General features: G+C 33.2%; 1 protein-coding gene across 1 annotated transcript; it reads left to right on the top strand.

Moving 5' to 3' along the window:
• The first annotated feature begins 5,155 nt into the window (after positions 1–5,155).
• On the top strand, positions 5,156–22,514 carry LOC129222821 (zinc metalloproteinase nas-14-like). The gene is made up of 6 exons (XM_054857372.1): positions 5,156–5,278; positions 13,011–13,066; positions 13,773–13,848; positions 15,551–15,668; positions 18,755–18,933; positions 22,263–22,514. Exons 1-6 carry the CDS (start codon positions 5,185–5,187, stop codon positions 22,478–22,480), a joined length of 741 nt encoding a protein of 246 aa, XP_054713347.1. The 5' UTR covers positions 5,156–5,184; the 3' UTR covers positions 22,481–22,514.
• The last annotated feature ends 773 nt before the right edge of the window (positions 22,515–23,287 follow it).

Genomic DNA, 23,287 nt, shown 5'->3' with positions numbered 1-23,287 from the left:
AAAATAATTTTACTTAAGCACTTTCTAAAGCGTATGTAGTGACATCTGTTGTGTAAAGTGAGAAATAAACGTTGACAACTGTTGCTTTCGTTTTTTTTTTTTTTTTTGGCGTAAAAGTTTGCAAGTACGTAAATTTTTATGGACAATTCTCATTATGACTATTTAATATTTTATTAGAAACAATCCCTTGAGTTTTTAAAACAGGACGACAAGCAACAGCAACATATGGTTGAGAATAAGTTAAGAATTTGCGGATCCGCATTTCGGGGCTACAAAAGCCTCTATCTTAATGCAATGAAATGAGCTAGTGCATGGGTTCCGAAACTTTTCCCATTCGCGGCACACTTTGAAGAGTTCGAATTTTCTCACGGCACCATAATCTAGTCATATTATATGCACGGGCGGATGCAGAAAAATCTTTTGGAGTGGGCCCGGGAAATTGAATAGCACCCCGCACCCCCTCCCCCTTCCCGCCACATTCGATGTTTAATAACAAAGTTTTCATTATACTTTATTTTTAAATGTTTTTTTTTTTCATGATCTCTTTAGACTAATGATCTACTTCTAAGTACATAAATATTATGCACTAATATACTTTGAAAGCAGACGTAAAACATCTTTAACGTTTCAAGCCAATTAAATACTAAACCCAATATAATGTCACCGAGATGCAATACAGTAAGCAGTTTTAATTAGGAACATTGTCATAATAATTACAACACGAAAGCAAGGCTATTCAATAAACCAATATACCCACATCTCATTTGAGTTTTTTTATAAATTATTTTATACTTTGACTATAAAATATTATTTAATGAAGAAAATCATAGCTATTAAACGTATTAGTTTTATTGAAGAATTCAGGACTATTTCTGTGAATTTCAAAGCAGTTGCTGATTTGTTCTTGAAGCCACGACACAGTTGAGATAACATAGTGATATCACATGCCGTTTCCATTAAGATCATAGTTTTTCCAAAAAACTACGATATGATTTCTCTCATTTTGCACTATTCATAAGTTGAAAATTAAATCTATTATTTAGTAAATAGCTTCCTGCATCAAATTAACTCTTTCAGGCACGCCTGCACATTTTTTGAAGAATGTGTGTTTTGTGTTCTTTTTAATTACCAATATAAAAAATGCTATAAGGAAGTCAATTAAAAAATAATGAATAAAATAGTTAAATTCATTCTTTTGGGAGGGCGCGGGTCTCCTGCCCCCCCCCCTAAAATCAGCTACTGATTATATGTATATTATAGTTCTCATGTCCTAAATTGTCTAACATCATGAGTGAGTTGACTCCTTTAGTATCGACAGGGCATGGAGAAGGGAAAATTATTAATTTCGTAACAACAACACGCTTCCTTGAATTCTCGTCCAATTTTCAGACAAATTTGCGAAACAAAAAAGCTTTCGAATTTCAACATTGTACTGCTTGATGCCTTGAACTTTTAATTGTTTAAAGCTGCTGTATAACATGCAATATTTTTAGATAATTTGTGGATAGATTTTAACTGTTTCACGAATTATAGGAAAAAATTAAATCACGCCATTATAGTGAAAATAAATAAATTTAAAAAAAAAAAAGTTTCAAAGACATACGAGAGAAGTGAATCTTTCTTTTTTTTTACACTTTGAACTGTCACTTCATCCTTACGTTTTCTCTCAAGCCACGCTCTTGTTCTTTCTGCGTCTGACTCAGTGGCGGATCCACAGGGGATTGGGGCGATTGGGGCGATCGCCCCCCCCCCCCCCCCCCCCCCAACAGACTTCGTGGGGTTTTTTTCTTTTTTTTTACTATTAGGTTGCATACCAAAATAAATCGTTTTTGTTTGAACACTTTCTGAAGAATAATCTAATTTTTTTCAAATTCAAAATTTATACATTAAATATTTTTCATTTATGCTCAAAATTTAAATGATAAATGTTAAAAATTGAAAGCGTATTTCCTTCTCAGCGTTTGTTTTATATCGTTCGAAGGTGTAATCATTCCTGCATATTTATAACTGGTGCCATACATACGTTTTATTTTTGCTCCAGGGGGGGGGGTATTACATATTCCCTTAATTTGCGGTTTTTTAGTTGATTGATATGAAAATACGGGTTTTTTTTCTCCTTTATCTATTTGATAAATTTAATTATTTTATACATAAATGTGAGTTGATGAAGTCAGTAGCATTGCTACGGTGGCGCGGATGGGTTTGCCCCAGGTGGCACCTGATATTGATCTTCAACTTTTTTTGAAAAATTTAAATGCTTCAATCCTAAAAAAAATTCCCCAACATTTCAATTTATATTAAAAATTATTTTGCAGGGTGGGGCTAAGCCGGGTGACACCCCCTAGAGTGTGACACTAAAATGAATATGAGAAATTTCGATGTTTCAATTCTGAATTTTATTTCCAACATGAAAAAAAAATTTTTTTTTTCTATCAAACATATTGGTCTCACTAGAAGGGCATTTGAGGCGGCTGGTACTCATATGGAGTGGGGCGGGGGGGGGGGGGGTCGGAGACACCCAAAACGCATGTAAGAGTTCCGGAAAAATGTAAATACCAACAGAAATTCGCATATGTTTTATAATCTCTCAAATGCATTGGTATCAATACGAGGGAAGCGTTTATTTCGGATGATATCCCTCTCGGGGGGTGGGGGACACAATTTCGTTTTGTTTATGAATATTGTATGAACTTCGTTTCTTTCATCGAACATTGAATAAGGTTTTTTTTCGCCTTCGGTTGATGGGGAGGGGTGAGGGGTGATAGCCCAGATTACCACTCTGGTTGACATCCAAGTTTGCTACGCCACTGATTAAGTGTAATTTAACAATGCTGTAACAGAATATGGTTTTTTAATAGATCAATTTTTTTTTAATTGTTAAAAGATCTTTTCTGTCTCTTGTATTTCGCATTTCCTAGTAAAATCTTATTCAAGCAAAAGTAAACTACACTTAAAGCGTTTTATTTTGATCCTAAATTTATTTTAATACTGGTTAAATAGTGGAAAATTATGTTTTGTATAACGAAAATTAACCGCTTTATATGCTTCTGGTTCTATCATAAAAGCAATTTTTGTTACAAGATTTATTTCGATATATCTTTATTTAAACTTTTGTTTCGCGTTTTTTACTGCCGCTATTAGTAGTTATAGTGAACTTTGGTAGTTGCTTGTTTTCATTTTTTCTGCAATCATTAGACATTATTTTCATTCAAAAATGTATTACCGAGGAGATTCATAGAAATGCCTCATAAATCCATGTCATATCGATCTCTGATGAAAATCCCACGTTACATTAGAATGGTATTTTTTTTCATTCCATAATAGGATGAGAGAAAATATATAAAAAATGGCGATATAAGGGAATGTATTTCCTTTACTTGTAAGACTCAATTTAAAAGCTCATGAATGATCTTCGCAACGAAATAGCTTTTGTGCGTCCGATACTTTTGAGCGCATGTGAGAACGGATGGGATGGAATCATAGGCGGCTCGTGGGGGCAACTGCCCCTCCTTTTCAAAAACAAAGGGGCACTGCCCCTCCGTTTTTCTATCTTCAAAGTTATAGATCGACTGGAAAATGCTGGTGCTGATCGATTCACGTGTTTAAAGAAAGAAGAATTGACTTAATAAGGATACTTTAAATGTTTGTCACGTTTTTTGATGAAGATTAAATTGGAGCTTTGAATCGAAAGAAGGAAGTCTACTGTTGATATTTGTCTCGAGATTTCAGGTCGTGTCCCTAGGTTTTTTTTTTTTTTTGAGACGATCATTTAACCAACAACAAAAATACCATAGCCCAATTTTATAAAATTTAAAATAAAATAATAAATAAATAAATAAGGGCGCTGCCCACATCCCCCCTCCCGTGACGTCTCTGACCCCCCCCCCCCCCCAATTTTTTATAGACCAATAGCCCATGGATAAAATCGCCCCCCCCCCAAAACAGGCCTCTGGATCCGCCACTGGTCTGACTTCGACATATTCACAACAAAACTGTATATTTTAATGAAGAAAATAGATTAAAAAAAATTTATTTGAATTTTGTCATCTTGAATTCAAATTATGTTTTTCGCAATCACGAGTGTGTGTGTGTGTGTGTAAACTGTGTGTTTGTGTGTATGGGGTATGTGTATGTGTGTGTAGGCATATGTGTTTATGTCTGTGTGCAGGCATGAATGTGTGGGTAGTTGTGTGTATGTGTGTGTGTGTGTATGTGTATGTGTCTGTACGTATGCGTGTGAGTTGGTGTGTGTATGTGTGTATGTGTTTATGTGTGTGTGTATGCGTGTGTGTAGTTATGTATGTATGCGCGTGTGTGTAGGATATGGGCGCAACCTGGAGACGGTTTTCGCTATAGGAGCAGCATCCTGAGGAGCCGGTCGACGGTGATGGTGTGGAGGGTGCGGTGAAAAAATAAAATGATAGCACGCCAAAAACAGTCAAATGAAAGCAATAAGCAACCGTGATTGCTCAACAACGAGATAACTAAACAAAACTTGAAATCCGCACTTTAATTGTTGCCAAAAATACTAGTCATTATAGAATTAGCTTTGTTAATAAAATTTAATAAACTAATTTCAATCCTGAACATAAATGAACACACTTTCAAACTGATGACTTGACTTGAATTACAGAAAAAAATCTTTGAAAACCTGAATTATTTGAAAAGATTAAAATGCCCAAAATTTACAAATATCTGCTCGCTTGTTAAGCCTTGAAATTAATTTGTCTAACTCATTAACGAAACTAACTTTATTATTACAATTATTTTTCATTGTTTTCGGCAGCAAATAAAAAGCAGAAATATTTTAACTTTATAATTACTGTAATATTTCTTCTCTTTTCTTTTCTTTTCTTTTTTTCTTTTTTTTTTTTTTTGGCAACAACTAAGACACAACTTTGTCGTTTCAGTCACACAAAAAGAATTTCAAAACCGTCGCATAAAAAGTTTCACTTCAGGAAAAAGAAAAAAAAAAGTTACTTCTCAGTTAACGTATATGATTAGAGAAGTGTCCTATAACACCAGCAGGTCTCACTGACGAAAGATAAATGCACACACTTACACATTCATACACAAATACACACATGTCCTTTCCCATCTAAGTAATTATCTGGCTTCCCCAGATAAAGAGAATTTTCTTACATTTAACGGGTTAAGAAGCACTCAGTCCGGGCACGGTTCAGAATGATTCGTCATCTGCTTGGCACAAGTTTCATTTTCCTGCTTTGTTTTTTAAGACAAGCCCATTTGCATAGTGATTTCAATCCCATTGAAAATAGTAAGTAGTTTTATTTTTAGATTTAAATCTAAACAATCAAAGCCATCAAAGGCTCTCTTGTCAAAAGGGCCATCTTTTAGTGTGGATGCGAAATAGGGATGCTGTTAAAATGAGAACTGACGTAAACATGATTGATGGAATTTACACTTAAAACACAAATACAACCTGTTTTTAAATACGTTTACCAAAAGCAAGTCTTTAACATTTGACGAAAGAAACGGAAAGAAGTATACACTGTGATGGTTAGCTTTTGTCATGTAAATTAAGATTTGTTTTAGAAATATTCATGTAAAGTAGGAAATGGGTGATAAAACTTTTAATTTTCATGCAAAATTAAAATCAGTTGAGGAAGTGAGAAGCAAAGGGATGTAAGTGGACATTTTCAATTTTTGAGTGAAACATGTTTAAAGACAAGGTCCTAGGTAGGTTTTCATTGAAATGTTTTTCTTAATCATGCTGTATAACAGAACCTATCAGGACTACTAGTACTAACTCTTACCCAAAGACAGTGGAGAGAGGTCAATCTATCATTTGTACTGGTTATCTCCAAACTTTTAATTTTGCCACTTACATCCCTTTGCTTCTCACTGCCTCAATTTCGGAAGAAAAATAACAACAGCAGCTAAACAAATGTATCTACTTGGATCTACGAATTGAATGGATATTGAAATATTCAATGTGCCTCTTATATAAGTTGCAAAAAACACTTAATTATAAAAATACTATAACAAAGTATAGTAATGATAACATAAGTACTGTTACTAGGAGTTAACTTGATTCAACGTGAAGTGTAAGTAACAATATTCTGATATATTTGATACAATAGTATTTTTAAATATACTTAATATGTTATCAAAACTAATTATTCAGTTGATCGCATAATGTTTGATAAAAGCAATGTATATGAATCTAAGTGAAGTGTTGTTTTTTTACTTCCTTTTACAAAAAAGGAAGTAGTATTGTATTCGCAAAAAAATTTCACTCAAAAATCGACCTTAATTTCCATTTTGCTCACCTCCGAATGAATGTATAGACACGAGAAATTTCCATTTTGGCGATTCCCGAGTTAGTTACAACGAGTTTTCTCATGATGTCTGTATGTACGTATGTATGTGCGGATGTGCGTACGTATGTCGCATAACTCAAGAACGGTATGTCCTAAAAAGTTGAAATTTGGTACGTAGACTCCTAGTGGGGTCTAGTTGTGCACTATTGGTTGCATTCGGGTGTTTCTGAGGGGGTCTTTTGCCCTTTTTTGAGTGGAAATCACTGTTAATTTCGATGTAAACTCAAGTGGTACAATTTGGCGGACACTTGGCGATATATCCCCAGTCTTTTGGTCGCCAAGTTTTGTTGCCAACTTGGTGACAAATTTGGCGATTTTTTTAAAAATCTGGTTTCAATTTGGCCACTGTTGGTGATATTTAGAGAGTAAACTATTGAATCACATTAAAATTACCAATAATGGGAAAATGACATTAAATTGGAGTAAAAGGAAGTCATGTGAGGCACACATCAGCTCGTTTTATTTTGTTAAAATATTTTGAATGATAAAAATATTATCACAGTTAATTATGATAGTAGTTATTCCTTTACAAAAGAAATTTATTTGAATCTATTTGAAATGCAAGTTCATTTTTACTTTAATATACTTGTCATAATAGCATCTTAAATTTTAAAAATACTTTCAGTTAACCGTGTCAGAAATCAGAAGTTCCTCAACCTTTTTTTTTTTAAAGGAATTTACAAAAAAAATTAAGTACGGTTAGGTGGAAGAAAGTGGTTGTAATGAAACTTTTGATGCACTTTATATGGATTGTGTGTAAATAGATAAGGCATGAAGCAGAGCCATTTAACTTTGTTTGATTGTTTTCTCTCAGTGACAAATTTAAAAGATAATGCTTTGATTGTCCCACTTTCTTCCATGGTGAACTAAAGTGGAGCTAGTTCAGAAATTAAAGTACATTCAAACAACGATGAGTATAAATACTGTTTTTAAATAGGGATACAGTGAAATACGTGTACCTTGGTTATATTTAAAGGTACAATTGCACAAAAATAGAATTATTCACCTTTCATTTAATTAAATAAATAATGTTAACAGTTATCAACTATTTTTTTAAACACGATGTTGGTACAAATGCACAAAAAAATATTTGTTTTGCCGATCATTTAATTAAACAAATAATGTCAACGCCAATAACCAACCATTTTTGGCGTTCTTTCCATTTTAAACTACATTTAGGGAGAGAAATTGTAAAAGAAATCGGTTTTTTAGATTTAAAACTATGTACGAAGGTTTAAAGAGTGAGAACATACATACGTTTAAGAGTTTACATACGTAGTTAATTTGTTACGAAATATAGGGCACAAATCTTTGACAAACGCCATTTCAGATTTAAAAAAAAAAAGAATCATCTTAATGCAACACTTAGTTAAGCCTAATCGTAGCTCCAAATTATCTCGCCTCAGATAACGCCTCATAATAAATAGGATCTTCAAATTCTTACCTTTCTATAGAGATATATTTTCTAAATAATCCACTTTTGGTCTATACTAAACAGTAACGTAACTTCAAATTTTCGACCCACCCGCAAAATCTGGCTTTGGGCCCCCTACTAAAAATCGTATTGATCTATATTTGTAGTACAATTTTTCAAGTTTGTCGGCCCCGCAAATTATTTTCAAACACATAAACACACACACACATATACATATATATATATAGAGAGAGAAGGATGGGGGAATATTGAGTTTTAGTTTACAAAGGGATCATTAGAGGTAGAAATCTGGAGAGTTCGCCACTATGAGGAGAAAAGGAATACAGTCGGATCCCGCTACAACGCGATCGACTTACGCGAAACGGCTACAACACGAGTTTTTCATGAATAATATATTTATTTATTTTTTTGATGACGTAAATTGCTCGCCTGTAATATGACTTTTTTTGGGGAAGGAGTCGCGGAGCATTAGAATGGGTTTCATTGAAACTAAATACAGTCGACTCCCGCTACAACGCGATTCGACTTACGCGAAATAGCTATAACGCGAATTTTTCGAATTTATAGCTAACGCGAATTCCTCGTCCACAACATGAATTAATTTTGAATTAAGTACCGGCTTCGTTATTGCTACTAAATATTGACTTCATGAATATTATTACGTACGTTTAGCATCACTGACAGCAAAAATTCTTACACCAAACTAGTTTACACATCGCGCTGTTAGTGCATCAAGTAACTACTCAGTATCTTTCATTCATCTTTTTTTCGTTCTAAATTTTAAAGTTGATGAAATTTAATGGCATCATAATGCGCTGTTTCATCTAAAGTTTGGGAAGATGGGAGGAAAAACGAAGTTTTTTTGACAAAAAAAGGGTTAAGATTATCGATATGTTTGAACAACTACACAACGTCAACGATAGCACGACACAAATATGAGTGAATCTACCATACATACAATTAAAAAGTCGAAACAAAAAGATATCCGCAAAAGTTCTGAACTTAGTTTCTGTATTGAAGACTGCAGAATAATGTTTAAGTAAGTAAAGTAAATATTATGAAAATGGAAATTACTCTTCTATTGTGGTTTAAAGGTAATAAGAAGATTGACTGTTGTCATATATGGAAACGTTTTAAAGAAAAGGCAAAGCAACCGTATTTAAAAATGTATTAGATAGTAATCTGATCATGGAGCAAAAATCATCATCTTCATTTTTTACTCATAAATATTATTACTAATCCACTGTACAGTGCTGTTGTAGTGCAGCATTTTATTATTACTACACACTGTGCGAACCGTGTTGTTTTATTTTAGTCCTTGATCATTAATTTTGTGCACCTTAAAGTAATTCATGTTGAAAAAAACACTTTTTTTCATTTTTCAAATACAGTAAAAATATGATTCTTTAAGTAAGAAACTGTAATTTACAGTTGAGGAATGCTTTAAAGCAGTTTGAGGGGTATTTATAAGTGTTTAAAAGAATTTGGTATGCTTCTAAAAAAATATATACCTGAATTTTTCCAGAATGTGAAATTTCGACTTACGCGAGGAGTCTTGGAACGCATCCTCGCGTAAGTCGGGACTCGACTGTAAGAGAATATGAATTGAATTGTAAATATGATACTTGTACAAAAATATGGGATCGGGGCGGGGGGGGGGGGGGTTCTAAAATTTTAGTTTAGCAAACGGAATTATAGAATATATTTGGAATAATGAAGATTCAGGGCTCTTCGCCTTACTTTTTTCGAATTTGAAGTTTTAAGAGCGTTGTAAGTCTTTTTTTTTTTGTAATATAATGGAAAGGCGTCAGTGACTCTCTTCCTGCAATTATTATTGAAGTTGAAAAACGCAACTTTAGAAGATCTTCGATGATGTTAAAACGACAGCGCTCGGGTGTTATTCCCTCAAATTTTTCAAAATTCAACTTCTAAAAATTTAATAAGCCTCCTTTTGACTACATTAGTTGAAAGGATAAAATTCGGAAGTCTACCTATAGGAGTTTTTCAATTTCCAAAAAAAAAAAGAAAAGAAAAGAAAAGCAATTTTAAACGTTCTTCAGTGATGTTAGGAGGATGGAAAAGGTTTGGGGGTCTCACCTGTAAATTTTACGAAAGTTTTTACACACGTGATTGTGTGCCACTTTTGGGGAAGGAGTTAGGGACTCTTCTAAAATGTCATCACATTAAAGTTATAAAAACGCAAGTTCGGACAAATCTTTGTCAATTTAATGAAACGGTGTCGGGAGCACTGCTTAAGGAATTTTTATTTATGGAACTTCTAAGAATGCTGTTGTAGACCACTTTTGACGACGTTAGAAGAAGATATTATATTTTGGGGACTCTGCCCCAGAGTTTTCGAAATTGAAGTTCCAAAAAAGCAATATTAAAAAAAATGAAAGTTTTGGGGACCTTCTTTGTAACTTTTTGAAATTGAAGTATTTAAAATGCGATTATTCGCCATTTAAATTACCTTTTTGGATCTTCGATTTCGAAAAATTTCGGGGAAAGTTCCAAACCCACTCCTTTCTTGCCCTAACAGCATCGAAAGCGGTGCACAAATGCGTTTTTAGGATGTTATTTAAAGGGAAGGGGGTGAAAGATAAGACTTCAGGATTTTTTTTGATATTGAAGCTCTCAAAACGCAATTTTAGATGATCGTCGATAATTTTAAAGAAACGGGCGATTCGGAGGCTCTCCCCCAGAAATTTTTCAAAATTGAACTGCCTTTGATGACCTGACAAGAAAGATAAGGTTCCATCAGGACTCTCCCGGGATTTTTTTAAATCAAAATTTTAAAGCCCCAAATTTCATGCGATTTTCGATGATATTGGGACGACGGAGGGTTCCAGTCACTCCCCCGCAAATTTTTCTAAATAAAAGTCTTAGAAAAGCAAACGTGGACCATATTTAATACTGATAAGAAGAGAAGATTTCAGGACTCTCCCCCTTTAATTTGTTTACTTTTGCTCCAAAAACTCAATTTTAGACGATCTTGAATGATATTATAGACCCAGGGGGCCCCAAAACCAATATAAGCTTTTCAAAACAAGTTTAATTGTGGAAAAAATTAATAAAATTGAATAAAAAGAAAGCTTATAAATTTTTAGGCCCCTTCTGACTCCCCCCCCCCCTCAAATCCAGATCCTACACAAAAACTTCTCTTGACTGTCTTTTTCAGGATCCCTTATGGTCAGGACGTTTTCCTTTCTTTTTCAGAGATTTTTCCCTTCGCGCTCCATGCCGTGCCAAGGTTTGGTTTTCGCACATGGAAGGTGGACCGTGGGCCCCCCTTTTTTTCCTCTTGCAGGCCGAATACTGAATAGGCCGTGGCCTTAGGCCACGGCCTATTCGGCAGTTGGTGCCCCCACCCTCACGGAGGGGTGGGGGTACCAACACGACACTGCAAAGGTTTGAATTATCTAAGATAACACATGAGTCCTCAGTGCATTTTTTTCAATTATTTGGTTCAATTTGGCTCAATAACAGTGCTTCTCTTTAAGCAATATACGTGAATTGTTGCTTCACGAACTGATTTATTTTAATGTTTTATTCTTAATTAACATAAAAGGGTTGGACACGGCACTGTTTTAGGACTTTTCCATTAATTACTTTGTTTTCAAAATTTTTAATACGAAAATTTGGATCTCTTAACCGTAAATAGGAAGCATATACAGGAAACGTCACCCAGAATTTCCGCCTACTTCATTAGAACTAACTAAACAACTAGGTTGAAAGGATCTTCAAATTCGAAGCAGACAAACAGTCGCTTAGTCATTACGAATATCAGTTTTATTTGATTTTGACACATTGAAACCACGTTTTGTTACAGGTACAATGCCTGAATCCAGATACCCAGATTGTTGACGACATAATTACTACTTCTTTACGTCACAATTCCTTCTTGCATTTAACCTTTATTACCCGTTACTGCTGATTGTGGCATTCATGATAGTCGTAATTACGTACGATGATTGACATAGAAAAAATGAAGACATATGCGAGAGGCAATTCTGTTGCCGTATGCCATTTTGAAAGGATATGAAGGAAACTCTGCATAGGGAAGAAGTTTAGTAGGTAACTAATACCTGAATCGTGCGTCTTTATTTTAAATATATTTACACTATATCACCAAAAGTATTAGGACACTTTAAAAAATTTACATTCTTACGGATTTCTAGAAAAATAAGAGACCAATCGAGGCATTGAGAAGCAAAGTGATTTAAATGCAAAAATTAAAAATTTGTAGATATCCAGTCCCATTGTAAGTAGTAAGAGAATCTCTCCTCTATTTTGAGGCAATAGTAGTAGTAGTAGCTCTGGTAGGTGTTGCTATATAGCATGATTTTGAGAAACCTTTCAATGAAAGCATACTTAGGACTGGAATTTTAAATACGTCTTGCTATAAACTTTATACATCGTTTTGTGGAAGGTTACACTATGGTAATGTAACTATAGTCCAACGTCTCACTAATTTCTGCGCAAGGTAACATCAGAATTTTCTGTATGCTTACAGAAAAATTGCTTGAAAAGTTACATATAAGAAACAATTAAGTATTCATCTGACTTTCTTGAACGGGTACTGATTTTTAATTGTAACTAGACTTATACTTCAAGGTAACTATTCGAGAGTTTAAACTATCCAGAAGTATTAAATGATCAAGTAATAATTCTTTTCTAGACGTTTTAAGTTGAAAGTTCAAAAATTAATTGGTAGATTACAGTACTTTTTTTTGTTATAACATTATTTCCAAAAAAAAAAAAAAAAAAAATCTTGCTAGAAACCCCTTGTTTTTGGTCTTCTTTACAGCTTTTGCTTTCAATCATCAAGATGCAACAATTATTTATTTATTTTAATATACAAACAAGGCAGTTTTGTTGCCCTGAGAGAGAAAATAACATTAAGAACACCTGAGAGGTATCTAAACCCACAACGCGAGTCTCAGAGAGGTCGCAAAGCAAGAGTTTTTACTGCTCGGCCACAAAGGCCGGTTTTCGTTTCGCTAATAAGAGTTTATCAGCTCTGCGACGATGCTGATCTTTACTACGCATGCGCTTTGAGTTCTACTGACTGCAGGTGGGACTCTTTTTAGCATGAACTTTTCGCCAAAAAATTAAAATATGACTGTTGTATTTCAGTATACTTGAATAATTTGAAAATACTTGCCAGAAAAAAATCAAATAGGGAAAGCCGAACAGATGGTAAATGAATGCTGTGTTTTTTTCTTCTGCAGAGTATTTGGATCTTTTTGAAGGTGATATATTTCTTAGGAATGGCTCCATACAACTTGTAAGTAACTATCAGATAAAGCTATTAATAAAATACATAAAACTGTGTGCATATTTTAGTTTTTGTGAGATTTGTAAATTATTATGTTTGAAAGAAAAATTACCAAAAGTTAATCAAACGAGAAGAATTGATCTATTTCCTTTGTACTGTAGTTTTCATGGAATTTAACATTACAGTGAAATAGTCACTCATTTTTTCCCACAAATCTAAACTGTGCTTATATCAAAAAGTTTTGATCCAGCAAAAGGAAATATGAGAAAATAATAGCATTGTACATCTTAATTATATTATTTTTGGAACGGTCTTGTCAAATACAATTTATGTCCTGGTGCTGAATGCAAGATTTATATCTTAATTTCTAAACAAAATTAAGCTACACACGATTTGAACTAGTTTTACACATTGCCTTTTATGCCGGCCTCAAATAGCTGCATCCTCGAAAAATTTTCTTCAAATAATAGCACAAACAGTCTGGGCGAGAAAAAAAAAAAAAAAACATATATATGACAAATATTTGCCTTCAATTAATTCTTCACACCATAATGTTTATGTCAAGTTAACTGGTTGTCTAACCATCATATCGGGTATTCCTTCATATTAAGACAGATTTTTAGAAGGAGGGCAGATATTTAACTTAGAATCTTCATCATAATAATTTAGAATGCATGAAAAGAGCAAAATTTGATCGAAACAATTCCTGTTTTAGGACAGAAATGCGATGCCTAATAGGGAAGGACGATGGCCAAACGGAGTTGTGATCTATCAACTGGATGAAACATATAGTGAGTATTTCTTGCACATTTCACTTTAGGAAATAAAACTTTTACTTTTGTGTATAGAAACGGTAAATGAGTAAACCAATGTTGTTACATCCCAAATTTCAAAAAAAAAAAAAAAAAAAAAAAAATTGCTTACACATGTTTACAAGTAATTTCTTTTCTATTGCAAAAGCAAATTCATTGTTCGTGCTGCGGAGTGCACAAAAGCTCAAAACTTTGCTTCATTTTCCCTTTTTGTTTGGCGTTGTACATAGGCTCTAAGTTTTTTCGCTTGGAACAAAAGGTTCCCGAAACATTTTTATCTTTCTTTTTATTTTAATTATTAATTTGAGCAGTAATAATGTAGGTTTTCTCATTCATTCCATTTTTTAAATACAAAGTAAATAATCCAAATCAAGATGCCCAAACATTCTCTTGGAAGCCCCCCCCCCCCCCTTTTACGCCTCCCTTGTAAACAAGCATGGTTAAGAGTAAAACGCCTCTTTCTGTTCAACTTTTGAGGTACTCTGCAACGGAGAATACTACAGATTTTCCTTAACTGCTGTTGTTTTAAGCAGTGGTGCAAATCTTCCTAAAAGAAAAGGCAAATCCGACCCTCGAATCCCCTCACCCCTCAAAAGGCAAACCAAGAACCTCATGAGCAGAGAAAAATGTCTCTAAAAATAATGCATCATAAAACGTTCAATGACGCAGTTTAACAAAACTAACCCCCCCCCCCCCACACACACTGTGGGCAAATCTATTTTCCAAATGCCGATATGGGAAGTAGTGAAAACTTATTGGATGGAAAAAACAAAATACATAATAAATGAATTTTGTCACAAAGAACAGATGCGGAAAAAACAGTGCCATGAAAATATATTTGAAAATTTATTGATCAATAAAAAAAATTGATAACCTATAGCAATAGCCCAACCTACAACCCGTGAGTCACATGTGGTCTGCGAAACTGGTCCGTGTGACTCGTTGATTTGTTTACTGTTACAAATCGAAAACCACTATCAGCCACTTTGGAAGAGTTTTGGAGACAAATCTTCAGAAATAGGTTTCTGGAAAACAGACGCAATTAATAAAATAAGCATCAAGTAATGATAACAACAGTTCTTGGGTACAAAGCAGTAAATTGTTACCGGCAGTCCGGTTGACTAGTTGAACCGCATCATTGCTGCGGTCTCTCGCTGGTATGCCAAATTTGTTTTAACTACCATTTTGTTGTCACTCTCAGCTTCAATGAGATGTTACTTGTCTCCTGCTAGGTTATAGTCCATTACAGACTAATGAGTCCATCAGAAGGCAGAAACAGCAGTCTTTGGATGGCATGATCAGGCTTTCGGTACACTGCAGAAAAAACTCCTCGTTTGTAATGTTCTTTTCTTTTGAAGGTTATTTTGAAAATATCAATTTTATTTCGAATGTTTTTATGTGCTCAGGCCCGCGAGAATCATTTGAATATGAGACGCGGTTTTCGGGCAAAAAAGGTTTCACACCACTGACCTATAGAGTTCACTCAGAACCAATAGAACCTTCATGACCTATAGAGTCTCATCAGGCACTCTGGGGTTTTGAAAAATGTCCTTTCGTGTACATATTTGTTCAATTGGATAAGGAAAAAAGTTAACTGAATTATTGTCTTCAAAAATGTTTACCATTGAGGTGGTAAGCATTTAAATGCTATTATCTCAAAACATAACTTTCCATTCATTAGCTGACGAAGATATAAATATGATTCGATCTGCAATATCAGAATTTGAAGCACAGACTTGTGTATCATGGGTTGAAAGAACGGACGAAGACATTTATGTTGAAATAGAAAATGATATGGGGTAAGTTTCAGATAAAATTTTTAAGCTAATCCTAGTATGTTGCGGTATCTCTTATTGATATACTTAAGAATCAGTCAAAAAAATATTTTTGTTTACTTTTGAACAGTAAGTATTGTCTTTTTATATTTATTACAACTAACAGCTCACGACAAACATGACTCTGCTAATTAAAAGAGAAGAAATACACTAGAAAGAGCATCTCTGAAAAATTGTGCTGTGTATGAGCAATTAAGTTTGCTTAGTTTTGAAAGAGCTTTATTTTACTTTAACTTCTGGAGATTGTTCAGTTTTTGAGAGTTTAAGTTTATCAGACTTCTGCTGAGAAATCTATGACCGTTAAGAGACTATACGCTTGAAAATGAAATTGATTACTGTATGTCGTACATCTGATTGTTTTCGAAATAATATTTTGATTTATTGCAAGTGGTTTCATGTCGCTTATTATACTTGGAATAGTAAGATCAGGGAGTAAGAAATAAAATCAACAATAAACACCTATTTAACCTTATTCTATCAACATATACTGTTAATTGATTGATATACCTATTGATTACGCGTGATTAAATGAAGCACAAAAGCCTAAATTTAATTTTTTGACATGATTAATGATGCATTAGCCAGTCTTATTCTAGAACTAGTGGTACCCGCACGGCTTTGCCCGTAATAGAAAATTAAAAGGTGTTTTGGTTCGCCTGTATATTTACAAATAATGTATGGTGAATTTTCCCGCCAATTGGCTTGTGCCCATGTTACGGTTCACGTTATGATAATTTGGTAATTTACTCGTCCATCTTATGACAATTTTGTCCTTAAAATTGGAATAGAAAAAGAACCACATCGAATTTTCGAAAAATCGCTTCGAGGTGCACACCCTCATGGTACAAACTAACTTTGTGCCAAATTTCATGAACATCGGCCGAACGGTCTAGGCGCTATTCGCGTCACAGAGATCCTGACAGACAGAGATCAGGACAGAGGACATTCAGCTTTATTATTAGTACTAGCTGCGTGCCCGGCGTTGCACGGGCTCCTTAAAAAATGAAAGAGATGTCCAATTGATGTTTTTGTATTACTCTGACATCAGTTTTTAAAGCGCTAAGGAGTAAATAAATACGCGTAATGCAAGGTTTGCAAAACACCAGTAGAGCATATTTTTGGCAAAAATCTCTTTAAAGTTAATCATAGTTATCAATAATGCAAGTTATGAGTATTTTCAATTAGCACAAAAGATGAAAATATATGCATTATCAATTATAATCTGTGCTCACTTTAAACTGAATGCAATCTGATAGACTATACCTGAAACATTTGTATGTACAATTAAGATCAGCTTTTTACATAAAATGACACATACTTTTTGGTTGCTTACGTGAAACTAAAGCACCAAGACTTTATAAATACCAATGAGCATTAATTTAATACCAAGTCATCAGATTCGAATTAAGCTTTAGTTAAAATCCTTAAAAACAATATTTTTGTTCAACTCTGTTTCACTTAAAGAAATCCAATCTTAATTTAACATGTTCTTTTAACGATACAAACTGTATTTCAAAAATAGAAACAGGAAGGAAAAAGAGAGTTATTACAAGTCGAAAACTCACCCATGTGACGGGAAAAGGTCCAACAAAATAAACATAATTAGTCACATCTCCTAAATGTACCAAAATATGAAGCCGGCGAATGATAAACTTACACTACAATCAATAAAGATAGCTAAAGAAACAACTTTCCTATGCTGAAAAAAGTTAAGAACGTTGAATGTAAAAATTAAAAAAAAGACAGACGATAAAATAAAGGCTATGTCCGAATAGTGCAACCAATTTTAAACTAATTTAAAATAAAAATTCTAGATGGAAACGTTGTTTTAAGATTTGGACAGCAGCCAAAAAATCTCTTTTAAAAGAATTATTAGAATTTTACTTGCTCAGCCATAGTCAAAATGGCAACAGGAAAGAAATAAAAATTCCTGAATAACGTTATGTTAATTAACGTTTTAATTAATATCTCCGCTAATTAAAGTCGCACAATTACGAGATTGGTCCTATTGTTTTCTTTGGAAAATTTCGAATTGATCGGTATCTCATTTGACTCTTGATTCGCAGCGGTTCTCGAGAAGATAGATCTTCAGACAGACAGACAGACAGACGCGAACAGATTTTAATATTATAGTGGATAAAAGGAGTAAAGATCAAGATAATGAACATCTATTTTTGGATTTATTTTCCAATTTAATTTTGTATTTCAGAGTAGTTTAAAAACAAAAGCTCACCTGCCGAGCGTTTTTTTTTTTAATTTATTTTTTATTTATTTATTTATTTATTTTACAAAACAGATTATCTTCCTCCCCTCACGCCGCGCTTTACTTCTATGTTAATATTTTCAACCAAAGTAGCTTTTTTTTTTTTTTTTTTTGAGAAATCATGAAGTGATTATTATCCTCACTTGACCAAAGTTGATATTGCTTTTATTATTCAGATTATTACCACAACTAAAATAAGTTTAGATCGTTGTAAATTTCAGTGGCCATGGTTACGTATCGTTTGCTTTCATTTAAGGATTAACTTAAGCAAAAAAAATTAACTCTTCGAACTCCACTGTCCACGGATTTACGTATGCGGGACCACTCCTGGTCGGTGGCGTCTATGCCCTACACGCACACACACGACTACACACATACGCAACTACACATATACGTGACTTCACACAGACACATACGTCATTGGAAAAAAAATTTTTTGATTTCAAGATGTCAAAAAAAATAATTTTCATTTTTTTTTTTTTTTTTTTTTTTTTTTGCATTATTGGCTGTTTTCCGTTTTCATTGCTTCGTTTAACTTTTAACGAGTCTTGTATTTGGTTACGCCTTGTGAGAAAAGCCCTGATTACAGTTAAAGAGTTAGAAAAATGTAGTCGCAGATAAACATTTTGAATACAGTTGATCTAGTTTCTTAAATAATTAAAAATGAATTTGCTTACTAAACGCAAAAAATGTATTAAGTTTTCCAAAGGGAATTTAGAAAGTTATGTATACTTTCAGACATTTCTTCGCATGCATTAAAACTTAATCATCGTTTATTTCGTTTTAGATGCTGGTCTGAGTTAGGAAGAGTAGGTGGAGTGCAATCTTTGTCTTTAGAAGCACCCTTGTGCATGAAAAAAGGAGTTGTGATGCACGAAATGATGCATACACTAGGTTTCTTGCACGAGCAATCAAGACATGATAGAGACGACTATATAAACTTGATTTGGGAGAATATCGTAGAAGGTAAATTTTTCAAACGTAATCAGTTCTATCCATGAAAGATTTGAAAATTTTAAACGATTCTTTCAATTGTTAACTACACTTAAACGTGTTTTTATGTGGTGGATTGGGACCGCATGAAAAAAAATCTCACGTAGAAAATAACATAAAAACTTATGAAATAAATAGGAGTTGTTTCTTTAAACATAATCAAAGTAAACCAAGTGATGATAATTTTGCCGCATCGTTAGACAAAATTTCCCGAAAAAGGAAATTTGTCGGAGGTCACACTGATTTCCATCGGGATACCCCTGTTGTCACTTGAAGATACTACCTCGTACTCGTTTTATAAATAACTAGCTGCGTGCCCGGCGTTGCACGGACTACTTAAAAAATGAAAGAAATGTCCAACTGATGTTTTTGTATTACTCTGACATCAGTTTCTAAAGCGCTAAAGAGTAAATAAATACGCGTAATGCACGGTTTGCAATACACCAGTAGAGCATATTTTTGGCAAAAATCTCTTTAACGTTAATCATAGTAATCAATGATACAAGTAATGAGTATTTTCAATTAGCACAAAAGATGAAAATATATGCATTATCAACTATAATCTGTGCTCACGTTAAAATGAATCACATCTGATAGACTATATCTGAAATATTTATGTACAATTACAATCAGCTTTTTACATAAAATGACACACACTTTTTGGTTGATAATGTGAAACTAAAGCACCAAGACTAAATAAATACCTATCAGCATTAATTTAATACCAAGTCATCAGATTCCAAATTAGCTTTAGTTAAAATACTTAAAAACGATCTTTTTTTGTTCAACTCTGTTTCACTTAAAGAAATGAAAACTATCTTAATTTAACATGTTCTTTTAACGATACAAAATGTATTTCAAAAATAGAAACAGGAAGGAAACAGAGAGTTATTACAATTCGAAAACTTACCCATGTGACGGGAAAAAGTCTAACAAAATAAACATAATTAGTCACACATCCTAAATGTACCAAAATATGAGGCCGGTGAATGATAAACTTACGCTACAATCAATAAACATAGCTTAAGAAACAACTTTCATACGCTGAAAAGAATTAAGAACGTTGAATGTAAAAAATAAAAAAAGGACAGACGATAAAATAAAGGCTATGTCCGAATAGAGCAACCAATTTTAAATTAATTTAAAATGAAATTCTAGATGGAAACGTTGTTTTAAGATTTGGACAGCAGCCAAGAAAATCTCCTTTAAATGAATTATTAGAATTTTACTTGCTCACCCATATGCAAAATTGCAACAGGAAAGAAATAAAAATTCCTGAATAATGTCATGTTAATTAACGTTTTAATTAATATCTCCGCTAATTAAAGTCGTACAATTATGAGATTGGTCCTATTGTTTTCTTTGGAAAATTTTGAATTGATCGTTATCTCGTTTGACTCTCGATTCGCAGTAGTTCTCGAGAAGATCGAACTTCAGAAAGACAGACAGACGGACGCGAACAGATTTTAATATTATAGTGGATGGATTTCGTCAATTGAGTCCCAATCTGATTGAAATTCTCATATACTGCACACACACACACACACACACACAAAAAAAAAAAAAAAAGCTCGCACAAAAAAAGATCGCACAAATATAGGTTTGACTGTGTTAGATGACAAGGCCGCCCATATGCAAAGTTGTAAGGGGGGGGAGCTCAGATATTTTCCCCATGGTTAAGCAGGATATTTTCTCCATGGAAACTGATTTCAGTGCAAATTAGAGTTAAAATTTGACATTGTTAACAACTTATTCATTAACGGCTGAAGAAGAAATGTTTTTACATTTTTGCAAAGAAAAAGTACTAAAAGCAAGTAAATTCTAAGGGGGGGGGGGGTGCTTGAGCTCCCACTTTCCTACCCATATGAGCGCTTTTGGTCGATGATATATCATCAATGATATTGATAGGATTGTTTAGAAGGTGCCAAAACATCCCTTGATATTGTTTTGAACTAGTGAAATTCGTTTTGCAACTGTGAAATAAACGAAAACTGAAGATCACACTAGTTATCATTTTCAGATTTCTAATGATGAAATGGAAGATAATAGGAAAAGACGACATGGATACTATTTCAACTTTTTACATTTGGAATACTTGACATTTTGTGTTCAAAAGAATCATAAAAAATTCAATTGTAATATTTTTAAAATTCTGTTTGAATTTTGCCCCTTTTTGAAAATGATAAACTTTATTTAAAATATTGAGCTTGAAAATACGTTTGGCTCAAGTTTGAGGGGCTTTTTCGATTTTCAATGCGTGATATAGTCTTGCACATGCGTTAAATCTCTGTGTACTTATTAAAAGTAACGTTATTAAAGCTCTTAATAACTGTAATACTGCACGTATTTAGCTATTTGCAGGCATTGATATTACATTTTGAGGTTACAAAGATCCTCTATATCAAAGCATAAAAACTATCTAGAGGAAACTAGGGAGACTCAAGCCAATATTTGGTTTTTTATTTTCCTTTTTTTTTTTTTTTGTATAATAGTTAGAACGAAATGAAATATAGTAGTTAGAACGAATGAATCTGCATGTGGATCAAATGTCCCTAGATCTAGCGAGACTTGGCCCAACACTTAGGGGGACATGACCCCGGTCATGAATGCAAGAAGACTCATAGATATTGAAATCAAAAACGTGGATTTAACGGGGATTTTTCTTTGGATAAGTGATACTTGAAGTGAGTGTATAAAATATTCACTCTTTTAGTGAAGTGGTCTTTTTTTAAGTAAATCTTATTCCATATCATCTGAAAAGCAGAAGCCGAATTCAAAACTTGATCAGTTCAGACCTAAACAATATTTCAGTTATTTTATTAAGTAACAAATCATTGGATTCAAAGATTATTAGTATTTCAGTTATTTGTCAAATAAAAACAACTTTGCCCTGCAAAAAATACTGTTGTCTGATTGATCAACCAATAATATGACTACAATTTTCCCTAAATATTCTTTTCATCGGTAAAAAAACCCCATAGATCTAACCTCCCTAGTTTCCTCTTCTTCGGAATGAAAGCCGTTCAAATTAAATAATCTAAGAATAGCGATAAAATGCCAGAAACAGTGAAGCTCCAAAAAACAATATCATTAGAACCAAAAAAATTGTTCCAATCAGGATCACAAATCAGTACACTGAAAGAAAATCTAAATAGAGAAGTTCATTCTATATAGTACCGACTATGTGTGTGTTTTTATTAAAAGTATGTAGACTATCAAAATCTTTTTTAAAATCTTGAAAGTTTTCAAATTTTTTTTCTAGTAATCTCAAAGTGAACCAACTCAAAGTTGTCCTTTTGCAGGTATGGAACAAAATTTTGAAAAGCTTCCTCCGTGGCAATTGGATGATTTGAGTTTGGATTACGATTACAAATCTATAATGCATTACAGCGCACATATGTTTGCCAAAGATCGGTCAAAGCCAACTATAGAACCGGTCAACCACAGAGTACCTTTGAACAAGCTGGGCTACGGACAAAAGCAAGGCGTTTTTTACCGACTTAGATCTTCAAAAAATTAAGAAATTCTACGAGTGCTCAAAAAAGTAAAATAAATCATCATTGATTCATTACTTTACTGTGTTCTGAACAGCTTTTTTAAAGTAAATTTTTTCATATAAACAGAACATAGCAACAAAGAAATACTCTTCTCAAAAACATCGTCTATAAATCCTCTTTTGATAGACTTTCAGCTTTTTACAAGGTAAGAAAATGAGCTTGAACGAACTGCTTCAAGATGTTTTAAAGAATAATATTTCTTTCAGCAGCAAATATTAGTCTTTAAAACATTAAAGTTATCAGACAGCAATCCCTTTTATGTGTAAGTACCATAGTAAGTAACCTATCGTGTAGATAAAATGTACAATTTTTACGAAAATTTACATTTAGTAGGGAAATGTTGGTCACAGTAAAATAGCGGAGCAAAGTTGATTGGTAAATACTTCCACAGTTTGAAGAGTCACCTATCTATCAATATTTAAAATATGCACTTAAACGTATATTGCAGCCATTTTCAAAATGTAACATTTCTCTTTTGTCAAAAATGGTTTTTGTTATCGTAAAATTATTAAGTTTTTGTAAATTAATTATTGAAACCAGTTGATGTCCATGGCAGTACTTATTTAGTTAACATCAGGCATGTTTAATTTTGATTTCTTCATTTAATAATTCACTTATTAATTTATTCATTCATTTATTTTCTTTCTAATTTACTATTTTATTCACTTACCTATTTCTTCTAATGTATTAATTAATTAATTTTTCATTTATTCGTTTATTGTTTCGTTATTTACTCATTTATGCATTCTTTTATTGATTGATTCATTTGC

This window comes from Uloborus diversus, chromosome 5 (genome assembly GCF_026930045.1).
Source record: "Uloborus diversus isolate 005 chromosome 5, Udiv.v.3.1, whole genome shotgun sequence".
In the NCBI taxonomy this organism is placed as follows: domain Eukaryota; kingdom Metazoa; phylum Arthropoda; class Arachnida; order Araneae; family Uloboridae; genus Uloborus; species Uloborus diversus.
The sequence above is the reverse complement of the archived record's forward strand: the minus strand, read 5'-3'. Positions and strand labels throughout refer to the sequence as shown.

Excerpts from the sequence above, each read along its gene's own strand:
- LOC129222821 (XM_054857372.1), top strand. The coding sequence starts at position 5,185 with ATGATTCGTCATCTGCTTGGCACAAGTTTCATTTTCCTGCTTTGTTTT. Across the intron at positions 5,279-13,010 it reads TTTCAATCCCATTGAAAATA|AGTATTTGGATCTTTTTGAA; the intron begins GTAAGTAGTTTT and ends TTTCTTCTGCAG. Across the intron at positions 15,669-18,754 it reads GAAATAGAAAATGATATGGG|ATGCTGGTCTGAGTTAGGAA; the intron begins GTAAGTTTCAGA and ends ATTTCGTTTTAG.